Below are 27,021 nucleotides of genomic sequence, written 5' to 3'. Positions count from 1 at the left end.
CAGGCTCAGTAGTTGTGGCTCACGGGCTTAGTTGCTCCGCGGCATGTGGGATCCTCCCAGACCGGGGCTCGAACCTGTGTCCCCTGCATTGGCAGGCAGATTCTCAACCGCTGTGCCACCAGGGAAGCCCAAAGATTATTAATCTTTTATTAAATAATTCAGAGTTTTCATGCAAATTGCATGAAAATCAGATGGGTGGAATTAAAGCTTTTGCATGATTTATTTTTTAAAGGGGTGGGGTTGTTAAGCAAATTATTATGCAGTGTTTGGTAATCAAATTGATGTTCTAAACAAGATCTCTGGATTTTTTTTTTTATTTCCTAAAAGATCAAAATTTTTCACGGGTCTGTTTTTGCATTTACTTGCAAAACATATATGCTAACTATAATGTGCTTATTTATTCATTAAAGCAATTAATTAAAGATACTAGAAAACAATTGATCAGGCTAGTTCTGATTAATATATAAAATTGAAATCATAGATGGAAATTTATTTTTAATTACTGTAAACTGGTATAAATTATAATATATAATTCAGATTACCATATATTTAGACAGGCTATTTGCCAGTCTAGCCTATATTAACAAGTTGTATTTTTCAAAACTAAATTCATTGCCTTAACTTCAAAACTTACTACTCTTCTTACGATCTTTAATTCTGTTAAATGGATCTTTGTCATCAGTTTTGGAACAAGCTTACAATCCTTCCTTGAAACCCTCAGAGTCAAATGTGCTTCAGAATTTAGAGTTTTTCGGTATTAGAAAGTTAATATTGTTGATACACCAGGCATTGTCTGACACCCTTAAAGATGCCTGAGGCACTCTGTAATTAAACCATTAATTTCTGCTGTGAAATACATGCATGTTCACACCAAGCAGGATTATTAGCGAGCAGAAATAGCCTCACATCTGTTCAAATAAGTTTTTGCCACCAAATGGGTTTGCTGCAAAGTTAGAAAAATCTTTAGTTAAACTTATGAAGAATTGTTTTGTTTTCAGCGACTTTGGATTTTGGAATTGCAGATAAAGGATCATGGACTACATCTTGATTTTTAATCTGTTCATCATAATTTGGCCAGGGTTGTCTTCCTCAAATGCACGTATGGCATGGCACGTTCATTTTATAAACACCTTCATGGTTTCCCACAACTTCCCCCTTTAAAGCTTCTTTGAAGACCTCCCATATATATACCCTATCAACTTTTCTAGGCTCTTACCTAAAAACTGCTTCTCCCCAACTAAACCCAACTTACCAGCAATTTCCAAGTATACCTTCCTCCTTTTTGCTCACTCTACTTCAGACTGGAATACCTTCTTCCAGAGGCCCCAAGTCCACACCGCCCCTCAAATAGCATCGTCCTTTTCATCCTTCTTCACCCATCTCAAATCCCACCTCTACAGAGGCACGACTCCATTCCCCAGTCAGAATGTGCTTAAAAAGCATACTGCCTGCTCCTCTAACTAGCACTAATTTAGTATATTTTCCATTTGAATCGAAAATCATGTGATAACCTCCCTTCCCTACTAGATTTAAACACTTACAGCTTCTTTCACTATATTTGGCATATTTAAGAGTCACTTGTTAGATGAAGGAATGGATGTTTTAGTATAATCTCTCTTGATCTCATCAATCTAACCTCCTACAGGAATCCCACACCCATAGTCCTTGCCATTGCCCTTATCCTAACCTTCTCAAGTGGAGAACAGGGTCTAGATCTCAAGGGAATACCTAGAACACGACCTAATCTTTGTATTCTAAGTGTAGATTCAGCATTTCTTTGGAAAAGAAAAATATACTTTCTCTTTGGTTCCAATATTCATCTTGCTGATACTGTCAGGAAGGAAGGCAGCAGAGCCCTTGGAGAGCGGCCAGGCACTACAGGGTACTTCATTCTGCAGGTCTCAACTTAAACATCACTTCCCTGGGAAGTCCTCCCTGACCAGCTGACCTCAGTTAGGTCCCCTTTCTTTGCATTCTCATAGCTTTTGTTTTGCTAACAGTCATCATATTCACTTCGAGGGTATGATTCTTATCCCAAAACTCAGATGATTAAGAAATATTAATTTCTTAGTCATCTTAATGACTTAATTTTCTATAACAATTTGATTTCTGAATCTACATCTCCTCCATTTGTTGACTAAACAACAAACATCAGTCTTCTTGGGATTTCCACACTTTCTTCCTCCTTTTGGACTGACTCACTTTTCTGCGGTCTTATAGCATCAGAAGGTCTGGGGGTGAGAACTGAGAGGCACCTTGTCTTCTACTGTCAGTCTACACAGTTTGCTGCTGAGAAGGCAGCGTGGCCCAGCTAACCTGCAAGGCCCTTCAGAAACAGTGTGTCAATGCTGCGTCACTGGGGCACGGGGGACTCTCTGCTGTTTCTGTGCCATGCTTCAGACAGGGAAATCTTTTGCAAGGCTGCCCCTGGTCCTGTGCATCTAGATAAGTCATGTAGCCATCTCTTCTTTGAGGTATTGTTGCCTTCCTGGAAGTGCTGCGGGGAAGCAGGGCTTAGGCCCCCTCTGCTCTTGAGGACTACAATTCTCCTTCCTCTGTTCCAGTTTGGGGGAATATCTTCCTAGATATTTTTGGTTTCTAGCAATGTTGGCAAACAAGTTTTCTTTTCCACCCTGCCTCCTCGTACCTCTCCTGACGCAATAGCAGATGGCCAACCAAGAGCTTGATTGAGGGACAAAGGAAATAGAGGACTATAAGGGGAAAAGAGCGTAGACACTTATATGAAAAGAGATCCCAGCCACATTCATAATTGCCCGTTTAATGTCTGCATTACTTCATTGTACTCTAAGCTCCATGAAGCCTGGGGTAAGGCTTTCTAATCTCAGTGTCCAAATATTGCCTTTTTTATAGTAAGCATAAATTCTTATAGTAGTATAAATTCTTCTTGAATAAATGAATGAATAAATGGAAATGAAATTCAGAGACTGTGAAGGATTTATGGGATGTATAGTGGCTAAGAGGGTAGACTCTGCAGCAGATGGCTGGGGTGTGAATCCTGGCTCTGCTTCTTATAGTTAGGCGGGCAAAACCCATAACCTCTTTGTGCCTCCAATTCCTCATCTGTCAAATGGTTGTTGTGAGGACTAAAAGGGCTAAAGCTCTTAGAACTAATACCTGGCACATAGTAAGTATCATATGAGTACCCACTACTATCATTACCATCATCATCATTATTTATTATCTCATTATTATTAAGAAACCCTAACACAGGACTGATTCAATGATAGCAAAGTTTATATAAATAAAACTGACATAATTTTAATTTTGCACTATTTCCCAGACTGTGAGGCTATTTTGTTTTCTTCCCTGTTTCCCACATCTACACTGCATTCTCTGGTTCCCTTGGGCTGGGGCAGTCCTTCTTCGGGAATCCTACCTCTTTTCATGAAGTCTTATCTTTTGTTGGTGTTTCTTAGCTGTATGCCCTTGGGAAACACAACGCCCCCTGGAATCCCTTCTTAGATCATAGCAAGGAGATCCTGTCTCAGTATGTGTACTTCAGGTAGTTTTTCTTATTCTTTACCTCTGCAAGTGTTGAAGTTTTTCTGCCATCTTTCTGCTTGTTTATAGATCCTTTGCAGTTTGTCTTTGCTTACTTAGCATTTCAGTGGCTATAGTATTTAATGACATGACTTTGTCAATGTAGAGATTGCATTGTTCTCTTTCTCTTCTAAATAATTTGTAAATTCACATTTATCATATACATATAAAAGATAATTCCTGGAGTGACTAGGGTTAACATTTATGATAGGACACAGTAGCATGGAACTTGGAGTATCTATAAAAAGGAAAAATTAACTTTTTGAGCCAAATATTTAATTTAACTACAGAAAGCTAGTTCTTTCCATAATTATCATAAGACAGTCTTTTTCAGTCAGCTATAAATACTGACTTTCACAGGCTCCAGTGCTCATATTATTTGGTTGTTCAAAGGATTCTTTTAGCTGTTTAGCCTCATATGGTTGATTTTTCTATTCAGACAGATTATGCCATCTACTGCAATATGGAATGATTTAGCAGCAAATTTCTTTCTTTTAATTTTTTTCCTTAGTTAGCCTTCTAAGAGTTCCTGCTGTTAAACTAAAGTTATTCTTTTACCTAAATATTTTTGCAATCTATTATAATATTTCCCCATCTGGTCTCTCTTAGCTAGAAATCATTTTATCAACTTCTAGGAATATTTGTCTTTATTTATGCTGCACACATACCCACTGTAATGGTTGTGTCACAATGCATGATATGTTTTGGGTAAACAGAATTATGATACTGTTTCCATTATGGAGAAACTCAGGGATTCTCATTTCTCAGCATAACACGTATCTTTTCTTCCAATACGATTTGCTATGGGGGCCCCTTGACCACCTTTATAATTAAAATAATTGTTTATCTTTTCCTCCAGACCTCTACAACCTCACGGACACTCTCTTGTGCTTACTAGTAAGCATGCATCATCAGTGATATTGGCCATTGTTAGCCTGTTCTTACTATGGGTCATCTATGTGCATTTATTCAGCATAATTAATGATGCAGTAAACAGTGAAGTCAAGTGTGTCTACCACTTTGCCTGTACAGAATTTTTGTTAGGAGAGTTCACATTCCTCCTGTTTCTACAACCACTTTTTATTAATCCTATTTGTAGTTAGCTCTTCCTCTGCTCATCCCTTACATCAAAGTCTTTCCAAGGGTTCCTTCCTAGGTCTGTTCTCTCTACAGCCTCCCTAGGTGACCCCACATAGCCCTATGACTTGTGATTCCCACCTCTCTTCTGACTATTTTATATGCACATAACAACTGCTGCCCCTTGGCTGTCCATATACACCTCAAATTCAGCAAGCTAACTGAGCTCATCATCTGAAACCACCTGCCTGCCCCAGAAAACCCTCTTCCTTCTAGTGTTCCCTCTACCATCCTTCAGTTGCTCAAGCTAGAGACCTAGGACCATTCTCTGCTCCTCTTTCTCCCTTATGTTCTCAGCCAAGCTACAAGTCCTATGGATCCTACTTCCTTAATATCACACGAAACTATCAGTTTGTCCTCCTCTAGTTCTAGGACACAGTCCCTCAACTAGGCTACTGTAACATCTTCCTAAATGGTCATTCTGTCTTTGACTTTACTATTGCCTTGCCAACCCCCATCCCCTCTTTCACCTGGCTGGGGAGTCTTCCATGGCTCCCCAAACCTTGCATTAGGTGCACGTTTTATTTCTTTTGCAGCCCCTCCATTTCTCCATTGTAATGATTATCACTTCCTATCATTACCGGCTGTTTATTTTTTCCTATTTCCCCACCACACATTAAACACAGGGAGCTTAGGGTCCTTACCATTCAATCCCCAGGGCCTAGCACAGTGAAGACTGCACAGAAGGCACTCAGTAAATACTTCTTAAATATGGTTGTATATTCGCCAATTTTTAAGCTTTCTAATACTTAAACTATGAAACAAGTAGAGAGAAATTATAAACACAAAATTTCATGATGACAAAGTCTGGAATCAGAATTCCTGGATTAAGTTTCTGGCTCTATCATTGCCTTATTGAGTATTTTTGACAAAACACAAAATTTTCTCACTATAATGTAATCATGTAACACTCATCATTTCTGAGTACACAATAAAAATGACAATAGCATCTTGAATTTATGGCTTCCAGGTAGTTAGCAGCATTTCTTATGAATTATTTATTTGTTCACCATCCCTTTGGGGTAGGCCAGCATCTTTCCTTCTAGAAAGCAATGAAGGGAGATAGAGTTCCTCCTGTAATGGTGTCAAAACACTGGTCCTGGTTGGTTACCTACTTCACAGAAGGTGGGGAAGATTCATGAAGTTATCTGAGTCTTTATGCTCAGGAAAATGGGTTCTATAAAGTAGTTTTATACGCTTGTATATCCAATTTCTTAAGAACTCAAAATATTTGGGGGTGAAAATGTGTACAAATTATTTCAGTACTTCAGCTTATTCCTGGGCTCTTTCTCCATGTTTTTCTGGAGACAGTTTTTTTTTTTCCACACCCACTCAAACCATCTGTGTACCAGGCAAGTTTTCCAAGATGTAAAACCAAGTGAAATATGTCCATTCGAGTTATTTAGAAAGGATTGTGAGTAATGATACTGTGGAGGAATGGCGCGGGTGATGAAAAAGCGCGCTCTCTGTGTGAACAGCTCGGGCAGCCCAGCAGTTACAGGCACACAAAGCCTAGCCATGCAGACAAGCGCTCAGCACCAGCGCTTTTCAAACTTACCCTCCAAAGACCTTCTGCAGGAAGCACAATCAGCTGAGTGTCTGTGTGACTTGGAGATATCCCCTGTGAGGTGAGGTTCTCTACCACCGTCAAATGGTAACATTTTTAAAAAATGTGTGCAAGTTTTACATTCTACCCCAAATAGGTCAACGTTTGCTTTATATAAAAATGTCTCAAATTATTTACCATTGGGGATTCCCTGGCAGTTCAGTGGTTAGGACTCTACCCTTCCACTGCAGGGGGCACGGGTTCGATCCCTGCTTGGGAAACTAAGATCCTGAAAGCCACATGGTGCGGCCAAATATACGTATATATATATATATATATATATATATACACACACACACACACACACCATTCATTAAAATGGACTCTTAAGGAAGAGGTACCATATTTATTATTGCCTTTAAACTCTCCCCAGGACACTGGCATGTGCCTTTTTTCAAACATTACCCCAGTTTGAAAAGCACAGAGTCCTAGGATATTGCAGCCCAGGCCATGGTTTTTTGTTAGAACTTAAGAGAATTCGCCCACCTGTCCCCCTTCTACTTTGCTACATGTAAACTCCTGAAGTCCTTTTGCCTAACTCGCTGATGAAATCTTTTAAATGTTGCTCTAAGCACCTGATTGGTAGCATGTCCACTGTTAAGATGATGGAGGAATGTAAAATCAGCTTCCTCAAATAGAGATTTTCTGTTTGAGAAAAAGGATCTGTCTGAGATGGGAATTGCCTAACCACTTCTCTCTTTAGATCCCGTTAACACTGGAAACCAAACTAAGTTCTAAAACTTAATGCTTTTTTGTAAGCATTTAGAAAATATGATCAAACAGCAAACTGGTCATGCTCAGATATTAGTGCAAGAAGTGACTTATTTATACATGCAAATTTCAAAACATTTGTAAGGTCTACCATGTGTGCTGTTAAAAGATTTTTAATTTTAAATTATTTTTGTTAGATAATCCCGTTTAAAGTAACACTATGATTTATCACCACTAATCAAGATTCTGATCCCTCATAGACTTCTTATTTGTATCTGTTTTTGTTCTTTGTTACATAAATGCGAGGTTTATATATAAAATTCTGACTGTGTAATATAGGGCTAATGAGTCACAGATGGAAAGATGCTGGCACATTACCATCTAATAACATTTTAAACTCGTATTCCATAGTAAAACAAAAGCAAATTGTACACATCTGTTTTCCAACTTGTAGCATTTCTGAATTGGTGGAGAGTCTCTGCTTAAAGGACTTCTACTTGAGGAGAAGAAAAAGAGGATACAGGTCACCTCGAAACTACCCAGCCACTTAATAACCTTATCAGATAGGATGTGGCAAAAGTGATAAGGTTTCCTTGGCTTTGCTTCCTGAGAAGTCCCAGCTCTAAAGAAAAAGAATCAGGGGCATTAGGGCTGAAGAGATGTCTCAGACTACAAACATAATTTTATTGTCTCTCTTAAGAAAAATATATCCCTAATATGGAGGAAATAAGGGAGAAAATATACCAAAACTAATAAAATTTTAAAACTAGAAAATTTCTGGCTTTTTCTAGAAATGTCCTCGAGGTAGTTTTGGGTGGGAAGAGGGGAAAGGCAGTGGGGAGGAGAAAACATAGGAAGGAATCCTGCAGATACTCGAGGCCATATATTACCATGATTGTTGCTTAATTTTTTGTATGGTAAAAGTATTCTGCATGGGAAAAAAATGGGAATACAAGGCTCTGATATCACATGTTGTTGGAAAAAGAACACAGGCAAAATTTCTCTCTCAGACCTACCCAATTGATAACGCCTGTGAACACAAGTTAGTACAAGCTAGTAAAGTACAGGCTTTGAAAACATCCTTTCCCCATTTTCCTTGGTTAAGGAATTCAAAACCACTTTTCTGCTTCAAGGGGGTGTGTGAACTGTCAAGTTCTTTTGGAAAAGTTACGTGACAGAAGTGATTACTGCAGAGTGTGACCATAAATCCCCCTGACATGAAATACACATGTTATAAGAGACAGATTTCCATCCACCACCTCTGCAGGAATTCCTGAAACAGGAAAGACCTGAGAATCATCATATGATTGGAGACAGAAATTTTGATATGTGGGTGGTAAGACTGTATTTTGTGAAGCATACTGCATTTATTCTGAGGACTACATCTGATCTGACTGCAAAATTCTGTTCACTGTTGTCCAAAAAAGATTTGATACATGTATTGTGTGTCCTGAGTTGTAAACAGAATATCAGTAGAGGGAAATTACAGTGTTGTGTTCATAACAGAGTCTGTAGTTATCTCCATTCTGTACTAACATTTTGTACGTTAAGAGTCCAGAAATCTTAAGCGTATGTACACAGATCCCAATGTACCTGAGTTCTCAAGCTGACCATTCCCTTTAAGAAATGGTTGGCTTGGGGGCCTCACGTGTCTGATTTTGTTTACTGTGTCAAACGAGGCAAGACTTAGAGCCAGGACGGGGTGGCATGAGGTACATGCTGCGGTGTTTGTCCACCAGTGGAATGTCTGTGTGACGTTTTGTGTCGTGTTGTTTTGGTGCTGTGCCCCGTCCATAGGGTCTGCCAGGCTTCTCCACAGTTGCCGCTCTGCACAGTAATCAGATCCTCACCGTCAAGGTTCGTGGTTGGCGCCCCTGCCTGCTCTGTCAGAGCCCGCAATCAGCATAAGAGTGAGCAAGAACCGCTCGACTGGCTTTCCGAGTCCAGGCGCCTCCTTTCATCACGCACAGCAGGTTATCGGGCACTTGGGATCTCACCTCCGTCAGTGAGGTCAAACGTACATTAAGAAGGAGAATCTTGAGCCTATAAGAGAAGAGCATATTGAAGTCGAAGAAAGGCAGGCAAGCTCTCTAAGGCTGTGCCACGCCTCGGTGGTTGGATTGGCATGCATCGCAATGCTCTGTGATGGTTTTCAGTGGATTAAACAATCCTGAATACCCTGGACTTCGGGCATCCATAAAATGACAGTCGAGTTCATGCCGCATTATGCCGGTTGAGGAGTCTGACAGAAATGGAACTGGCACTTCGTCCCTGGACTTTCTGGTCAGAGTGCAGGATGCAGGTGGCTCCAGGTTACCTGCTTCTTTAATATACAACGTTTAGAAAGGCCCAACACCCACAGCAAAAAAAAGATTCATTTCTAACTAAAAATCTGGTTTCACCATCCCGTTTCAGGGTTCTGTTTCTTTCAAGAAGAGCCAGAGGGTCCGATGTCAGACACAAGTGCCAGTTCTGTTTTGTTTGACGGTTATTATAAGTCTAATGTGTGTATCTTTATTTCTTTCTTGGGGCCTTCTGATGCCTATTCTTCAACTCTCTCATCTCTGAACTCCAACCTTTGACCTCACCTGACTGATCAGATGGTGTTTCCTAAAATCAATCATGGGTTTCTCTCTGCTGATCAGCAGCTCATTAAACGCCGCCTGATTAAGGTAGTGCTTATTCTTGCTCAAGTCTGATTTCTCCTTTACATTCGATTTTTACTCTGTATACTGTTGCTTTACCATTTATCTCTCATAGGCAGAGTGTGGGTGGTGGGTATTTATTTTAAAATATCCTAGAGCAAAATTATGTTTGGTGAGCTGCATTTGTTTGAAATGTGTATGAAAATACCAAAACCAAAAGTCATAGAAAGCCAATCTAATTTCTTCTTAAATTAAAAAAAAAAAGAAAGCTTAAAAATTACATCCAGTGATAGATCCAGTTTCTAAGCTCTCTAGCTTTGGTAATTTATAAATTATTACACAGCATGACAAGAGCCTTGTATGTTTAATTTTATAGGTTATGAAAAAGTAAATATTTGTCCAACTATAAATGCAGCCATTTTATTAAGCAAGGTGAATATAACTGATGCAACATTGTCATGGATAAAGTTATGCAAAAGTTTTCTACCAGCTCTGAGTATAATGATAACATATACACTATTTCCAAGAGCTGAGAGTGCTGGTTTCTGAGCTGCTTTGATTTCAACAGCGTCTACTCAGCTCACCCAGCATGAATATTTATTTGCTTCCTACTGGCAGGCAAATTGCCTACAGGCTTTACCATTTCTGGTTGTTCTGGGTCTTTTCACAGTATAAATGTGAATTAGATAATACACATTTAAAGTGTTGAAAAGAAGACTTGGGTCTTTATCTTTCACGGTTACTGTTGGTCTGTCCCCTTCTCCACTGTAGGGTGACCAAGGACAGGCTGGGCCTCCAGGCCCTCCAGGACCTCCAGGCCCACGAGGGCCTCCTGGGGACACAGGGAAAGATGGCCCCCGCGGAATGCCAGGAGTGCCTGTGAGTTGCTTTTTGGATCAGTTGTTCTCACAGGTTTTGTTTCCTTTAAAGTGCTGAGAATTGGGTTGGAGTTGGGGACGGGGGTGGCAGAGGTCAAGTGAGCGGAGTGGGTTGAAGGAAGTGGGATGACAGGAAAGTCCCCGAGCAGAGAGGGCACTGCCAGCCGGAATCTGCCTTACCACTCAACCCACGGGGCACCCACGCAAACCACAGGGAGACGCCTGGAGACAGCAACTGACCTGGTCTTCAGGTAAGCCTCAAGAAGTCTGCGAGTGGAGACGCCTGATCTCACTTGTATCCTGACTGCCATAGAGTACCTCAATGCCTTTGGTTTAAACGGAAGACTAGCTTGAAAACCTAGGTGGGAGATTGATAACATTTTACAAAGGATCAAAATAGAGACAATAAAGTCCTATGCAATTTATGGAAAGTAAAAGAGGTAAATCTTCCTAATATTTATCCCTTGCAAAAGTAACTTGACCCCCCATATCACTAATAAAATAGTAAAATTAATGGTTAAAACATCAGTGGTTATGGTTTGAATATCATTTGTCCTTTGTATGTGAAGCTTATTAATAGAAATGACTTAACAGCGATCTCAACACTTAGATCTAAGTACTAATTTACTTAGTACTTAGCTACTAAGATTGGCCAAGTGTCAGTAATAGAGAAGTAGCACAGGACACTAGATAAATGGTTTGGTTGGGTAGAGGCAACTCAGCAATTTAAAGAAATACATGGAAAAGGTCAAAAATTTGTACACTTATGACTTTAGGACCTGAAATTCAGGTTTATTGCTGAATTAAATTATTTATTTAATGTATTGCTTTAACTTAAAATTATTTTCATCAGTGTTTTTGTAGTACAAAAGTAATAATAAAATATTTATCCACAAAGTAGAAAAATTTGAAAATAAAGGCAACCAAAAAAGGAAAAACAAATCGGCCATAGTCATTAATGTTTTGGTAGATTTCATTTTTATATGCATATATTTATGTAATTTTTGAGTGACTCTTTTTTTAAGACTATAGGGTACTTTAAAACTTTTCTGGGACAACCTTCTTATAAGCCTCATGCCCCTCGCCAAAAGCTGCTATAAATTTGTCATATGAAATAAGGAATTGACTTTCAGTGTAATATGCTGGTTGTTAGGACTGCTTTCACTGGACCATCAGAGGTAGTGGTTTCATCCTAAAAGTGTCTTCTAATGTCTCACCTTTTCTCGGGATGAAACCCCAAAAGATAGAGAACCCTTCTCGGAATGGAACCCCAAAAGATAGAGAACCCGTAGCTGTTTTACGGTATAATCACTCCTACTCGTTTTATTTAGAATACCTTCTTGGCATAATTCTTAAATCTCTGCTGTAATATAGATTCGTTGTATTAAATCCTAAAAAGTTTATAAAATGCATTTGAAGAAAGAACATCAGCGCTCTTTAAATTACATTGTGTTTGCATTCCTTTCTTTAGCCTAAAAAGTATATATTTGACATTCAAGATCCCTAGTGGATATTGTGAAAAAGAAAAAAAAAAAAGATTAAAATTGGTTTTTACTGTTTACAGCATTAATAAAATTATCATTATTCTTCTTTAAGGGTGAACCAGGGAAACCAGGAGAACAAGGCTTGATGGCAAGTATCTGAATTTATCTTTTTCTATACTGAAAAGAATGAAAAGACAAGTTACTCAAAACTGTGGTCAAGACTATGTGTAACAAATGTGCCTGTTGTGTGATCTGTAACAAAGAGTGAGAATTAGTAAAAGTTAAAAAGTGATAACGATAACTGAATCACTGTGCTGTACCCCTGAAGCTAACACAACGTTGTAAATGAACTATACTTCAATTTTTTTTAATGGTAAAAAAAAAAAAAAATGTATTCCTTTAAAACAAACAAGCAAAAAAGAAGTGATAGGGCCTGTCCATCACATGCTAAGGATTACATGACAACACATCTGCAGAACTGGTACAGGAGGAAAAAAGAGGGAGATTCCAGGTGAAGCAAGTGACAGAGGATGCTGAGGGAGACTCTGTCATAAGAGATTAAATTCAGGGCTATGCCTATTAGCTTAAAAAGAAATGAGATTTCAAAGGAACCAGGTGTCACTACCTGTGAACTAGTAGAGCAAACCTTTGACAGTGATTCAAGAGGTTTTTCTTTTGCTGAAGGGAGAGAACAGTTGTGCCTTCTTGACCCCTGAAACTGATAATAAAACGGTAAGTTAATGGTTAAAATATCAGCAGTTATGGTTTGAATATCATTTGTCCTTCCACCCAGAGAGCAACAGTTGTGCCTTCCTGATCTCTGTCATTAAAAAAGATCATGAAATGATTCCTCTTGGACTTGCCTGTAAACACGCAGGTCCCAGCTCCTCAAGTTTGTTTATGCTTTGCCAGTGAAAGAGAAGTTAGGGCAGCTTGCTGAGCCCCAAAGAGTAGAATTCCTTCAACCTACCTCTCCCTGTCACTTCCTCCCTGTCTCTGGAACTACCTTTCTGACCTGCTTTGTGACATGAACAATATTGAGGAACACAGGATGACGCTCTAATAACTCAAATTCCAGAGGACAGCTATGTCTCACGCTTGCCCTGGGTGCAGTGATGACGGTCAGCTTGATCATGTCCATTTCACACGATGTGTGGCACGCAGCCTGCAGGTGCTCAGGATATAAAATGTATTTTAAAAAAATAGAAGCTAGGTCCTAGTGAAACGAATGCACAGGAACACGCTAGTTGGCCAAGAATTAAAACAAACGTGTGCATGGGCTAAAGGTCAAAGGCTTCTCCCTGCACAGGATGCCTTCAACAGCCCTCCTGGGGAGACACTCAGCAAGCTGTAGTCCTAGCTGTCATGTAGCTGCCTTCAAAACATCACTGGTGAAATGGAAGCATCCTGGGACCACACCTGACCCACTGCCTGGAAATTCTCTGTTTCTGACCTACAGTATCAAGATAGATATTTGATACAGTCAGTCAGTCTGGGAGTACTATAATGGATTCTTTTTAAAAAGAATAAAATGAAAGAAAAACAACAGCAACAAAAGACCATATGTGAAAATTAAATAAAACATCTGTCATCCGTGGTAACTTTGCATACAAGGGCAGCATTAGCTCTCCAGGTTATAGGATCAGAGGGGGTGAAGAATTTTTGGAAAACTACCATATAAATTTTGAAATTGCTTTATGCAGTTGAATGCACCTGTAATTTCTATCATGGATAACGGTCAAAACATATTCCTGCCATACACTCTTACGTCCAAGGCTACTTAGGATTCTTAGGAGCCCTTGTTTGTCCCCAGGTGTGCAGAGCCTGTGATTTTTATCATTGCCACTGGCTTTCTGCCCTGATGCCCAGTGCAGCACCGTAATATACAAAGTTCTAAAATAAAAATGGATGTTTAAAAAATTATAATCTTATCTTCCTTAAATTCATATAGGTGCTCTAGCATACACCGTGTAAATAACAAATTAGTCCCATTTCCCTACCATTCCTAGCTTAATGTCATTAAATATAAATGTTCCGCCTAGTCCTAAATGAATTACGTCATTGTCTTAGTTTGCTCTGATTTCCCATTTCATATAGCAACTTTTCAGATAAGAAAAGTTTCCCTGGGTATTTTTCTCTAAACCTTTCTTCTCTCTTTAAACTCTTCAGATATAGTTCATATTCTCATTTCAAAAAATGAAGCTGAGAAACTCAGTTGAAATCGCAAATGTTCAAAGGATATGTCTAATGTAGTGATCTTCTAAAGTACAGCATTGTACTGTTCTTAAAGATGTAAAATTCTTTTTTAAAAGAAAACTTGTATAATATATATTTAATAAGTAGACAAATAAGTATATATCTCAGTGAATTTTCACAGTGAACATAGCTGTGTAACCACAAACCAGATCAAGAAATAGAAGGTTATCGTATCCTAGAAAACCCCCTTTACCCACCCCGCCATCACCATCTCCCTCTTCTGCCAACACAGATTAATTTTGCCTGCGTTTGAATTTCATATTAATAGAATCATACAATATGTAACTTTTGTGTCTGGCTTCTTTCATCCAACAGTATATTCGTGAGATCATCCACCTCTGTTTTAATAGCCTTCACAGCTGGTTAAAAAAAAAAATTAAGAGGAAGAACCTTACTTCCTTGACTACCCTGTTAAAACTACATCACTCAAATAACAGTAAATGAATGGTCTGTCTGTCTGACCTTGGGCAAGTCACTTAACCTCTCAAGTTTTCATCTGTAAAGAAAGGAAAATCGTACCCTCTCTGCCTCCCCTATAAGGTTGCCAAAGACAAGTGCAATAAATTAGGAGAAAGCACTTTAAAATATATAATGAAGAATTGTATGAGTATGTTATTATTATTATCACTCAGTCGTTCCCTCTACAGTAAATTACAGGTGAGCATGGATTTATATAACAGATGTATTCCTGTAAAGTTCTATATGAATCAGATTTTCATAAATCAACATAGCTTAAATGTGCTGGGAAATTTTGCTATTTAAAGCAATATTCAGAGTCTTTTCATAAAGCAATATAATCCCCTAATTCCTCTTCCCAGCAAACTGAATTTTTATATATTTGCCTAAAGTGAAATATTTCTATTATTTTTAAAAGTATCATTTAAAAAAAATCACTATGTTTACTAACTTAAATAGCACCTGTGTATTTTAACCCATCTCAAAGACAGAAGATACTGGAAATATAATAGCAGCTTTCATGCGGAGAAAAATTTCCTTAGAAATTTTCTTTTTCCTTTCAAACGTTACATGTATGTGTGCGTATGTGGGTGTGTGTGTTTTGACTCGAAGTCTGGTAGAAAGAAAAGTACATATTACCAGTAATTCTGGCCTCAGAACAACTTAGGAGTGTATGACTATCGTCTGTGATCCTTTTTACTGATCTATAAAATGTAGGCAATAATTCCTATTCCACCTATATCACTGGAATATGGTGAGAAGCAAGTGAAATAATAAAAATATGAAAATGCTTTATGGAACACAGACTTCCGTAAATGAGAAGTATTGCTGTTAACACAAAAATGTCAGATGACATAACGTGGCATACAGAAAGACCACTCTATGAGACATAAGGGCTAACGACAGTGTGATTATAGCTGTCAATTAAATTAGAGTGTGTCAAATACTGCGATTGATAATGCAACTTATTCCTTTTGTCCTGTTTGTTGCCATCATTGTGTTTGGCCTTCTCCTATATATCACATCTTCTTACCTCATCACCTTTTCATAACACACCCCTTCTCATCCACCAGTTCAGACAAGGGAAGATAATATATACCACTGCTCTCATCTTTTCCACAGTATGCAAAACCCACTACCTTTGTTGGTTTGCGCCATGGAGGAGTGTTTGCTTACGTGAGGATCTTGAGAGGCATTAGAGAATTTTTTAAAATGTAAAATGTCTCTAATGATGAAATGAAAAAACTAGGAATTATCTCAAATTGGCTCTTTCAAAACTGTTTATGAGTGTGTCAGGTGGGAAATTAGTTTTCATAATCCATGCTATATATTTTATATTGCAAAAATAATCATCTGAAGATTATTCAGATGATTAGCATGGAGATTAGATGATTAGCATGATTAGATGAAGATTAGCATCTCTAATAGAATAAAAAAGAAGTCCTGCCTCTCAAGCAGTTCCACATTTATTTAACCCTGCTGTGCACCTATTCCATAAACAAGACCTTCAGGTTTTGCGAGGAGTTCTAGAGGAGATTTTAAAAGGCAGAATCTTGAGCTAAAACAAACTGGACTCCATCTAAATAAGGAGAGAATCGCTCTGGCTTATAAAATTAGACTCAAGAATCAAACCAAGAACTGACGACAGCTGGAAATGCTAAAGTTCTGAACCCTGGCACAAATGGTCTTTATTTTTCAGTTCTTCAGGAGTTTAAATAGTTGTTAGAATAGTATTTTTGAAGGTGTCTTTCCTTTTGATATTCTTACTGTTTCTTTCTTTGACAAATATAGTAGTTCTCAAAAACATAAAAGACAAATGATGTATATTCAATGTGCCAACTACTCCCTGTTTCCTGGAAATTATTTTTTTGTCCAGAGTGTCTATAACCAAGGTTTCATAGACCATATCACTTTCCCTACACTGAAACTCTTCCTTCCTCTCCTGCCCCCCAGATATATGCAAACTCCATAGCGTATCCATTCATCTCTTTCTGAATTATAAGAGTACTTAAAATGTCATTCGTTGGGCCCTGGTGGTGTCTGAGAGTTCAAAACTCAGAAAAGTTTTTCTGTTATTGTTCCTTAAAGTGAAATTTGGATTGTATCCAAAGAAGTTATAGATACTTTTTAGTTTATTTTGATTTTGCCTGCAAACACATTTAATACGTTTGTGTCAAGTGAATATAATGTATTTTATGGTCGCTAATAACATAAGCATAGATAATTGCTTCTGCTTCATTTAAAATACAATTGAATTAACCAATATGTGAAGATTTACTTTAAACATATTTAGTTATAATGCACTGCTATCCCACAGATTTGATAAAACTTATCATTTTACTTAATTGTACTTTGCTGTCTCAACCATATTGACCAGCAGGATGGCAGACATCGGACACAGCAGCAGGCTTCTCTTCATGATTTTAATCTGGTGAGGCAAACAAACCTTCAAATCACAAATGACCAAAATCATCTTAGGATATTTAGTTATTAGACTAGATATTAACAATGAAATCTTTTTTGGTAAAACTGCAGTACTTCAGTTGTGCACACCAAACTACCTGCCGGGGTGCCTTAGCAACTGTTCTAATGCTTTATTATTCTCACTTAATCTGTTTGTCCATGAAGTACATGTAAATGCCACACTGACAGAGTCCTTCCAACCCACCAGAGCCTGTAATACTTGGTTTTCCAAATGGGCCAAGGCCTGCTCCCCCGCTCTCCCACGCGTACCTAACATCCGCATCTCTATGAGACTGAAGCTCTCATATGTAGACATTTGGGATCCTCACAGGATCAGACTCCATCCACGTGCCTCAAAATACCCACCTCTTTGCCCCATCCTCCAGTTTATTGTAGGGCACACCAGTGGTGTGGTTCATCTGCAGAAGAACAGACCTGGGAAAGAGACAATTCACAGTCCTTGAAGGGAGCTCCAGTCATTGGGGCAGAGAATTCCAAGGTCCCAGGAACCCAGAGTACAGTGTAAGGTCAGGGGGTGGGCTACCACAGGAGGAGGTGTGCAGCCAGGGAAGAGATCTCTAAAGTGTGGACCCTAACGCAGGAGCCCTCTTGCCCAGGGCTAAGGGCAGTACTGGGGCCATGTGTCTGAATGGACTCAAAAAAATAGACTTCTGCTTTGGTCACCTCCTTCGAGAAAACTTCACACTCACTTCCTCATTCACAGACATTCACACTCCCCCAAGGTAAGTTAGAAGCTGCCTTCTCCCCTCCTCCACAGCATTTATCCCATCACAAAATAATTGTGTCTGGTGCTTAGTGTATTCAATAAACTGAATGACTGAATAACACGAATCAATGAATCGATCAATCAGGTACTAATGCAAGGAAATCCTGTTTATATTTTTCTCTCATCCAATATCATCGCATGCCAGGAGTAGGATTAAGCAGGATAAATCCAACAGAAAACTACTTTTTCTTCTCCATCTTCATATATTCATTCACGTATTATAGATAATTTGAAGTATATGCGTGTTCATGAATATGCATGGTGTAACTAAAGGACTGATTTTCATGAGGAAAATAACTGTAGTGATTTTTAGTCACACTCTGTGACTGTTTTTTAACTAGAGTGTAAATGATCTAGAAGAAATCTTAGGAATCATCTAGTTAATCGCTTCACAGATAAAGAAACAGCATCAGAGTGAATAAATAACTTGACCAAGCTCATAGAGTAGTCTATGGCAGAACTAGGGTAGAATCCAGTTCACCTGATTGTCATCTTACGCATTTTACCGTGTAGATCTGCTAGATCTACACTTTCCAATATAGTAGCCACTAGCCACATGTGGCCATTTAAACTGAAATTAAATAAAATTTAAAATCCAGTTTCTAAAAGTGGCACTAGCCACATTTCAAGTGCTCAGTAGCCACATGTGGTTACTGGCTACCTACTGGATTGAGCAATAGAGACTATTTCCACTATTCCAGAAAGTTCTGTTGGGTAAGGCTGGTCTAGATAGAAAACAGATCTGGACAGTAGATGAGTACATTTTAGAGTTCTAAATTTAAGTCTTCCTTCTGCTGGTAGTAAGATATTTAAATTTTAGCAGTTAGTGTTTCTTAGCATTGTTGATTTAAAATAGGAAAAGCACTTGCACTTACTCAATAGAAATATTTTTTACTGAGCATAGTATAGGGTGATAGGCCTTCATGAACCATAAATTTGTTTCCTTCATGGTACACTAGGGAAGTATGCTTAATCACAGAGGGCAGAGGAAGCCTGTTAATTTTTCTTTCTTTACGGGTCATTTCCATTTTGGACGCAGCAATGAGAGACAATTTATTAAATATTTAGAAGGGATGGAATGAGCTAATTTGAGCCTTGGATATTTGGTAAGAGGCGATAGAATCTCTGTTTGGGGACCTAATCAGAGCATAGATTTTCTAATACCTAGATCTGTCTTTCATCTGCTGGCGGTAGTTAATGTCCAATATTTAGTCTTGGGTCCTGGTTTCGTCAAGTGGTGAGAAAAATGTATGGCTTCTTTGATTTCCTGAGTGTTAAGAGACCTCCCATAAAGAGGTCAGAGCTTCATGATTTTGGGAAACACCAACAAATGAATCATCCAGGTTTAATATTTTCCCCAAAAAGTCAGCACATGAGGTAGAGAAGTCAAAAAGAATTTATTCTTTTAAAAAATAAATTACTGCATTTAAAACTTTTTTCATCAAATATTCATGAATTAATATAATAACATGTCATCGTATTGATAGGCTCTGAAGGAGACCTGTTACAGAGGAACTTCTTCAAGTAATAGAAATTATGGAATTATATTGTTGAAGCAGAAAAAAATCCCAGATACTTAAACAGAAACAACTGCCTCAAATCTGAGAACTTTAAGGAGAAAAATAGAATGATGTCTAACTTCCCATAAGAAGAGCTTGTCTATGTATCTTCTAAATAGATGATGTTGGATGATTCACCCTAGTATTTTGATTGCATTAGGTACTACTGTGATGTAACCATTTTATTTCAAAATATCATTATTTATGTATACTAGAAAAGTTTTGCTTTATATCTTTTTCAATTTGATTAAAAGTTTTAGATGGCCATCTTAAAAAAAAAACAAAAAACAAAAAACTGAGAACTCTTTCCAGTGGTTAGAAGTAAGATAGCTAGAGTTGCAAAACAATGGAGGAAATTCGGTAAATGGAATTTAATAATTTTCATATTCATTAATTCATTGTTTCAATGTAGTCAATAATGATTTATTTGCTAGGCACTGCTATGTAGGTGCTGAGGATGTAAAATATATGGCCCGAAGAATTTGCTGCCTAGTCAAGTAGATTTGATAAATATGTAAATATATTAAAATACAGCCAGTTAAAATGTGCTAGAGAAGCACAGAGGACAAAAACAAGCTCTGTCTGGGTGCACTGGAGAAGGTTCACAAAGGAAGTGAGTTATGGCTGCTGAGCCTCGAAGAATGATTAAGACCTTTACATGAAGGCTAATGGGAAACTGCTTGGGAAAGATGATTCAATGTGACTGAAGACAGAGTCCATGGAGGACTCGAAACAAGAGATGAGGCTCTCCCATCTCAGCTCTGTCCTGCTCTTTTCTTGTTTATGCTGTGTTCCTTCGTACCCAGTTCAGCTAAATCATTGGCTTTTACACTGAAAACATATCAGCACACTCTCTTACATTCTAAACATTTCCCAAAAGTTTCTCGTTTGGCATTTCCACACACTTAAGCTATGGAATCTGAGTCTTGTAAAACATCATTTGAATTATACTCCAGACTCACGTATAATAGTGGCTAGAGTTTATGTTTCTTGACCCTCCCTCATCAAACATCCAAGGAGAACATGGAATTTTATATAAGTACATCTTAAATGAATCCTTCTTAAGTAAGACAAATTTCCATTATTTATTTCAAATTTCCTCTTACCCTTTATAAACCAAGTTGTATTTTCTGATCTTGTGACCAGGTTAATAGCTTTCAAAAGGTTATGATTAAAGTCTGTTGCACCAAACCCTTGAGAAAGTCTGATACTAACATTTTATGACTCCAATAAGTTAGATTATATGTGTTATCATTTTTCCCCGTGGAAACAGACTTTAAAAAGTATTTTCTTCATTTTACCGAACTTTTATTAAATCTTGGAAAAATTCTTAACTCAAAAAAGAAATAATTTTAAATGGCTTAATAGATTGGGGCTTTTATTCTCCCCTTCACAGATGGACCACCTCTTTTTTGTTCCCTGCGTTTTTTATTACAGAAGCTGGTTGTATATTCTTGTATCCAGAAATGACCAGCAGCTTTTAGAGCTTTGAATTTTACTGTTAGCCATCAGGGACAGAACAGGAACTATGTCCGCCCCCCACTCACACAGAACATCATTTCCTAATAGCAGGCAACCAGAACTTGCCTTAAAACACCTCCCAAGAGGCATCCTAGAGCACATCATTTAGAAACTCTGCATTCTGTTTAAGTAATTAATACCTCAATCAAATTTGTGCTAACATCAGTAGTCAGAAAAATTCATTAATTTTTTTTTCCATTCCATGATCTATCAAACAAAAGACTTTTTAATTAAAAAATGTTATTTTTACAAGCTGGAAAGTGCAGCCAATGCATAATGGTTATAGAAACGTCCATTTCTTAACTGCCTGCTTTGAAGATTAACATGAGTTGATAATTCTACTTACTGTTTGCATGATGGCTTTTGATACGCATTAGAGACCTTAGACCTACATCCACATCCATGACACTCTCCGTGTCAATGAGACCATGTAATCAAGATGATTTTTGCTTTGCGGTTTTAATATAGAAGCCATGAATTGAATTCCTCCACTCACTCTTGCACTTAGAGGTAATCTAGAGGCTATAAGAATAGGCCAGAGACTTCCCTGGTGGCTCAGTGGTTAAGAATCCGCCTGCCAATGAAGGGGACACAGGTTCGATCCCTGGTCTGGAAGATCCCACATGCCGTGGAGCAACCAAGCCCGCGTGCCACAACTACTGAAGCCCACGTGCCATAACTACTGAAGCCCGCACGCCTAGAGCCGGTGCTCCGCAACAAGAGAAGCCACGGCAATGAGAAGCCCGCACACCACAACGAAGAGGAGCCCCCGCTCGCCTCAACTAGAGAAAGCCCGCGCACAGCAACAAAGACCCAACATAGCCAAAAATTTTAAAAAATGAAAAATTTAAAAAAAAAAAGAATAGGCCAGTAGCATTAGAATGACTTGGGTGAATGTGAGTGAAAAATCTTGTCATTCTTATCTTGAGATACTATTGTCTAAGGTATAAGGGAAAACTTGGTTTACTCTATGTGTTTGTCATTCATTCCTATAATTTTTATCAACTCAAAGTAAGCACCATTGTGCTTACAAGCACCTACAAGGCCATACACATGTGATCTCCCTACCCTCTCCAGAGCCCCATCTTCTATTACTTACCTATTGCCTCCTCAGTGTTCTTTGAACACACTGAGCATATGCCCACCTCTTGGCCTTGTACTTGCTATTCCCTTGCCTGGAACATTCTTCCCCCTTCTACATGCATGACTGTCTTGCCTGACCTCTTTCAGGGCTCTATCCAAGAGTGACTTTATCCTAGGCCTTCACTGATCCCCCAATTTAAAATACCACCACATCCACTTCTCCCAATCCCTACCCCCCTATTTGCTTTAACACTTACCCCCTGACACAACTTTATATTTTACTTGTTTATTTTTTTTACTGTCTTTCTCCATTCACTAGACTACGCAGTCCAGGAGGGCATGCATTTTTATTAATTTTGTTCACTACTGTATCCCCAGTGCCTAGAACATTGCCTCACACTTGGTGGGCATTCAAAAAACTGCTCAGGGCTTCCCTGGTGGCGCAGTGGTTAAGAATCTGCCTGCCAATGCAGGGGACACGGGTTCGAGCCCTGGTCTGGGAAGATCCCACATGCCACGGAGCAACTAAGCCTGTGAGCCACACCTGCTGAGCCTGTGCGTCTGGAGCCTGTGCTCCGCAACAAGAGAGGCCGCGACAGTGAGAGGCCCGCGCACCGTGATGAAGAGTGGCCCCCGCTCGCCGCAACTGGAGAAAGCCCTTGCACAGAAATGAAGACCCAACACAGCCAAAAATAAATAAATAAATTAATTAATTAATTAAAAAACAAAACAAAAAACAAAAAAAAAAAACTGCTCAGTGGATGAATTCATGAATGAACCCAAAAGGATTCACTGAGCAATTACTGTGCCAGCTTCTGTGTATGATAAAAGACATGTAGAGTGAAGAAAGAAGTAACCTGACAATCACAACACTGTTGGTAAATTCTGGGAAAGAAGCGCTGTCATAGGGGTGCTTTGGAAAACAAAAGAAGGGGACCTAGCCCCAAGGGTGGAGGCACTGAGCCCTGAATTATGGAATGAGTGGAAGAGACAGGACCAGAGAGAAGAAGCCCATTAAAGGAACAGACAACCAGAGGTGCAGAAGTGTAGAGATGAGGAGGCAGGGCTTATGTGGCAAACTACAACTGTTACAAAAGCTTGAACTTTTCTCTCAAAATCCATGGAAAGCCATGGAAGGATTTTTCAGCTTAGAAAGCTCCTTCGGGCAGCACTGTGTAGAAAGGGTTGAAGAAGACTGAAAACACAGTGGCTTTTAGATGGGTGTCACAGTAGCTTAGGTGAGAGAGAAATGGGTTGAACAAGAGCATGGCAATGCAGCTAAAGAAGAGGGCAGACCGGAGAATGTCCCTGAGTAAGTATAGTATCTGGTGGACCCGGAGCCAAAGAGTAAACGATCACTCTCAGGCCCGAGTAACGCGCCTTTAGTAAAGGCAATCACCAAATGGGAACTGCAGTATTTCTTTAACTTACTTGACTGCCATATTCTACATAATATTTTACATAATCTTTAAAAAATGGAATCTAGCGGGGTTGGGGAAAACAGGAAAGAAAATCAGTGCACTGTGTAATTTCCTACCTGTTTATAACTTTTAAGTTTTCATAGCTCTCCATAGTCTTTTCTGAAAGACCGTGAAAATTAGGCGTAAACATTTATCTGCAGATAAGTGATGTCGTTACTCCACACTTAGAATTTTTCAGTGGCTCATTTGGTTCTTATCTTTTGAATAAGGTTATGTCCATTGTGCAAAATTTTTTAATGAAAAAAGTTAATACATTCTACATCATCCAGAGCCTATATTGAAATGAGTACATTTTAAGGTTTAAATTATAGTTTAACACTTCTGGAGTTAAACTTAAAGAAATATAGTTTAACATGTTGAGATTCTGTATATTGCACAGTTTCCAATCTTGAGACATATACAAAGAAATGATTACAGAAAATAAAAGAGACCAGATTATTCTCATCTTAATTGGTCATCTGCAAAGTATATGCAAATATAAAAGTGCCCGCCAAGAAAATACCTAAGAAAGGAACAATTCATTGATTGATAAAAATGGACTAAAAAGATTGACTCTTTGGTTTGGAAGACTATTTGATTCAAACTTTTTAAGACATGGGGATAACAATAATGGAATTATTTTAGAAATCTTAGAATACTAGAACAACTAGTTTTAATTTTAGGAATAATAAGATACACTAGCTTGACAAGTGAATAATGAATATATGACATTCTTCATCCAAGTCATTATTCAGGCTGAGAATATAAGTAAGTTTAAGAAAGATTAGATAAGTCAGTCAATGGTTCTATGGCATTTACCCATTACTTTATAAATTTGTATTTGTACTAGAAACTACAAAACTACTCAAATGTAGACATCTTAACCAACTGGTAGTAGCATACCCTAACTTCAAAATCAATTTTTGATCAGTGAAGCTTTCATTTGTAAGCTTAAATTTATGACCACAGTGTCACAGATATATAATGGGACTATTAATCAGAGAATGCTCAAAAAATATATACATGAGCAAAATATTGATCAAAATAGCTATTTGTGTGTGTGTGTACTTACTCGAATGTATGTCTGTGCCTTATATTCAACGTTGCTTTTTCCTAGTTCCTCTCTAAAACAATGACACTATCTTTGGCTTGTTACCATTTTTCCTGCCAGCGAGATCAAAGGAGTATATGCACATTTTTGGTAGCTGAGGATATATCCTTGGCAACATAGTTATGAAAATTTATAAGATATGTATTCACAATTCAAAATTAATATTGTCTTAAAAACTGCTTTTATTTTTGGAGTTTAGCAAAAATGGCAGTAGTTTTCTAACAGTGAGAAAAATAATGTATTTTTTATAGCCATCCTTTGACTTTTATTAACTACTGTGTTAAAATATACAACTAATATAATTTCATAGATTTCAGAGTTGTGAGTAATCTTTCTAAATCTCTGACTTACTGTGATCATGCAGCAAAGACCAGATTAGAAAATACCAGATATGTTCGTCTCTAGTTAAAACATTTGGTTTAAAATTTGCTCTTATTTTAATCTGAAATATTCCCTTCCAGGGTTATATATCAAATGTAATGAAATGCCCAATTTTAGTGAACAATATTTTTTCAAGCGGCAGTTAAGTTTTTAGCGGGAAACAAACCTGTTTGCATTGAACATATACATTCTCAGTCTAAACATTGAATTAATGTACTTTTTGTTATATGATTTCCTTTCTAACATCAACACTTTAAAAAGTGAAATACTCTGGAGACACTAGGAAAAATGGAATCATAGGCAGTGATAAAACCCAAGTCTTTTCTTCACTCTCAAATCTCCTATCACTACAGCTTCCAAATTCTGCCTTTACTTAGCATTAACATTCACTTCCCAAACAATTTACCCAAGTAAGGAAATGATTACACATGTTTATGTGCTAAGGGGAAGGAACCAGTGCAGAGCGGGAGGCTCTGATACAGATGCAGGGATAATTGATTGAGAAAGAGCCCTGAGGGCGAAGGCAAGGATGGATTCCAGAGTCTACTGGATGCATTTGCCCAGTGGGAGGAGAACATCTTCCTCCTCTGATATAGTAAGGAGGCCCACATGGGTTTGAGTTGATGAGAGACATGATGTTGGGGGAATTTATGCCTGAGAGCCTCTGTTTTCTCTGAAAAATCTAAGACGGGGAGAATTTTAAATAGAAGGAGTGAGATAAGCAGAGAGAAAGTCAGACCACACAGATAGATGAGATAACAAGCTCTTTAAGAAGATTGAGTAAATTGAAAAGGAATATATATGGCAAAATATTAACAATTGTTACATATAAGTGATGGATACATGGGTGTACATTATATTACTCTCCCTACCCTTTATTATGTTTTAAATTTTTTGTAATAAAAAGGAAAAAAGAAAAGAGTTCACTTTCTTGCAGTTCCTAGGGTTGTAGGCCAGTATTAATTTTTTCATATGTCTGACATTCAATGTCCTTGCCTTCGGTGTCACCGAGTCAATAAAACTACATCCTACATTTTAAAAAAGGAATCTATAAAGGTGATATTGCACAGTGCACTCTCAGTAACCTAAAGCTGATTATTTGAGGAAATTGTTAGTCTTCCTGTGAGGATTACAAAATAATTTATGAGGAACAGATTCTCTGAATGTTCCTAAACATTGTGTATTTTTAATTAAAAAATTATGCATGACCAATTCTTCCTCTAATTACCACTCTAGTCCTTTTTTTATGTTACAGTCTGAATGTAAGATGCTGATTAACTGAAATGTCACACATTAAAAATAAGCTAGCCATTAGTTAAGTGTAATGGAATAAAGAGCTTTTTACATGGAATGATAGAGTACCTATAACTTTGTTAAAATATACTGAAATTAAAAGTATTTTTGAAAGAATTGGAAGAAAAGTGCTTAATATTTTTATTTAAAAATAGACATCAGAAGTCAGAATTACAGCTCTCTTTGTGCTCTTTTCTACCATTCCAAAGCCTGCCTTGCTCTAAATAAAGCCAACAGAATTCCAACACTGACTTTGTGGTCAAAAAATTGCTAAATCTCAGAACTGCCACATTTCCATTTTAAATGTAAATATTCCCATTCATCTTCCTAAATATTATATTTCTTCTCCTCTCCTCCCCTGCCCCAGTGTCATAGTTTATGCAACAGCTGACAGCATCTTTTGTTCCCTTTTCTGGTGCACACTACATGCCACAACTGACCTTGGCATCGCCTAGTTTGTAAACAAGTTTTTGTGCAGGTCAATTGGCCGCATTTCATAAGAGGAAGAATAGAGCAAAACGTGTTTCTTTGTAATGCCATTCAATGATTTCCTTTGCAAATCTGCTTCCTGAAGTTTTGCAGATGCAGAAGTATAGAACGTGTCAGTGTGCTGGGAACTGCGTTGCATT

At 38.1% G+C, this 27,021-nt stretch overlaps 1 protein-coding gene across 2 annotated transcripts in view; it reads left to right on the top strand.

The window, feature by feature from the left end:
• Positions 1 to 27,021, top strand: part of COL25A1 (collagen type XXV alpha 1 chain) — a 455,439-nt gene that overhangs the window by 332,715 nt on the left and 95,703 nt on the right. Inside the window, exons 8-10 of one of the 2 annotated variants that reach the window (XM_068542313.1) lie at positions 9,616 to 9,687; positions 10,432 to 10,539; positions 12,135 to 12,170. In XM_068542313.1, the coding sequence (XP_068398414.1) occupies positions 9,616 to 9,687; positions 10,432 to 10,539; positions 12,135 to 12,170 (216 nt within the window). Of the gene's footprint in view, positions 1 to 8,812; positions 8,873 to 9,615; positions 9,688 to 10,431; positions 10,540 to 12,134; positions 12,171 to 27,021 lie in introns of both variants that reach the window. The other variant, XM_068542312.1, reaches the window with a different exon arrangement.

The sequence above is a fragment of the Eschrichtius robustus genome, chromosome 4 (assembly GCF_028021215.1).
Source record: "Eschrichtius robustus isolate mEscRob2 chromosome 4, mEscRob2.pri, whole genome shotgun sequence".
In the NCBI taxonomy this organism is placed as follows: Eukaryota; Metazoa; Chordata; class Mammalia; order Artiodactyla; family Eschrichtiidae; genus Eschrichtius; species Eschrichtius robustus.
Note: the sequence above shows the minus strand (reverse complement) of the source record. Positions and strands in the feature narration are given on the sequence as shown.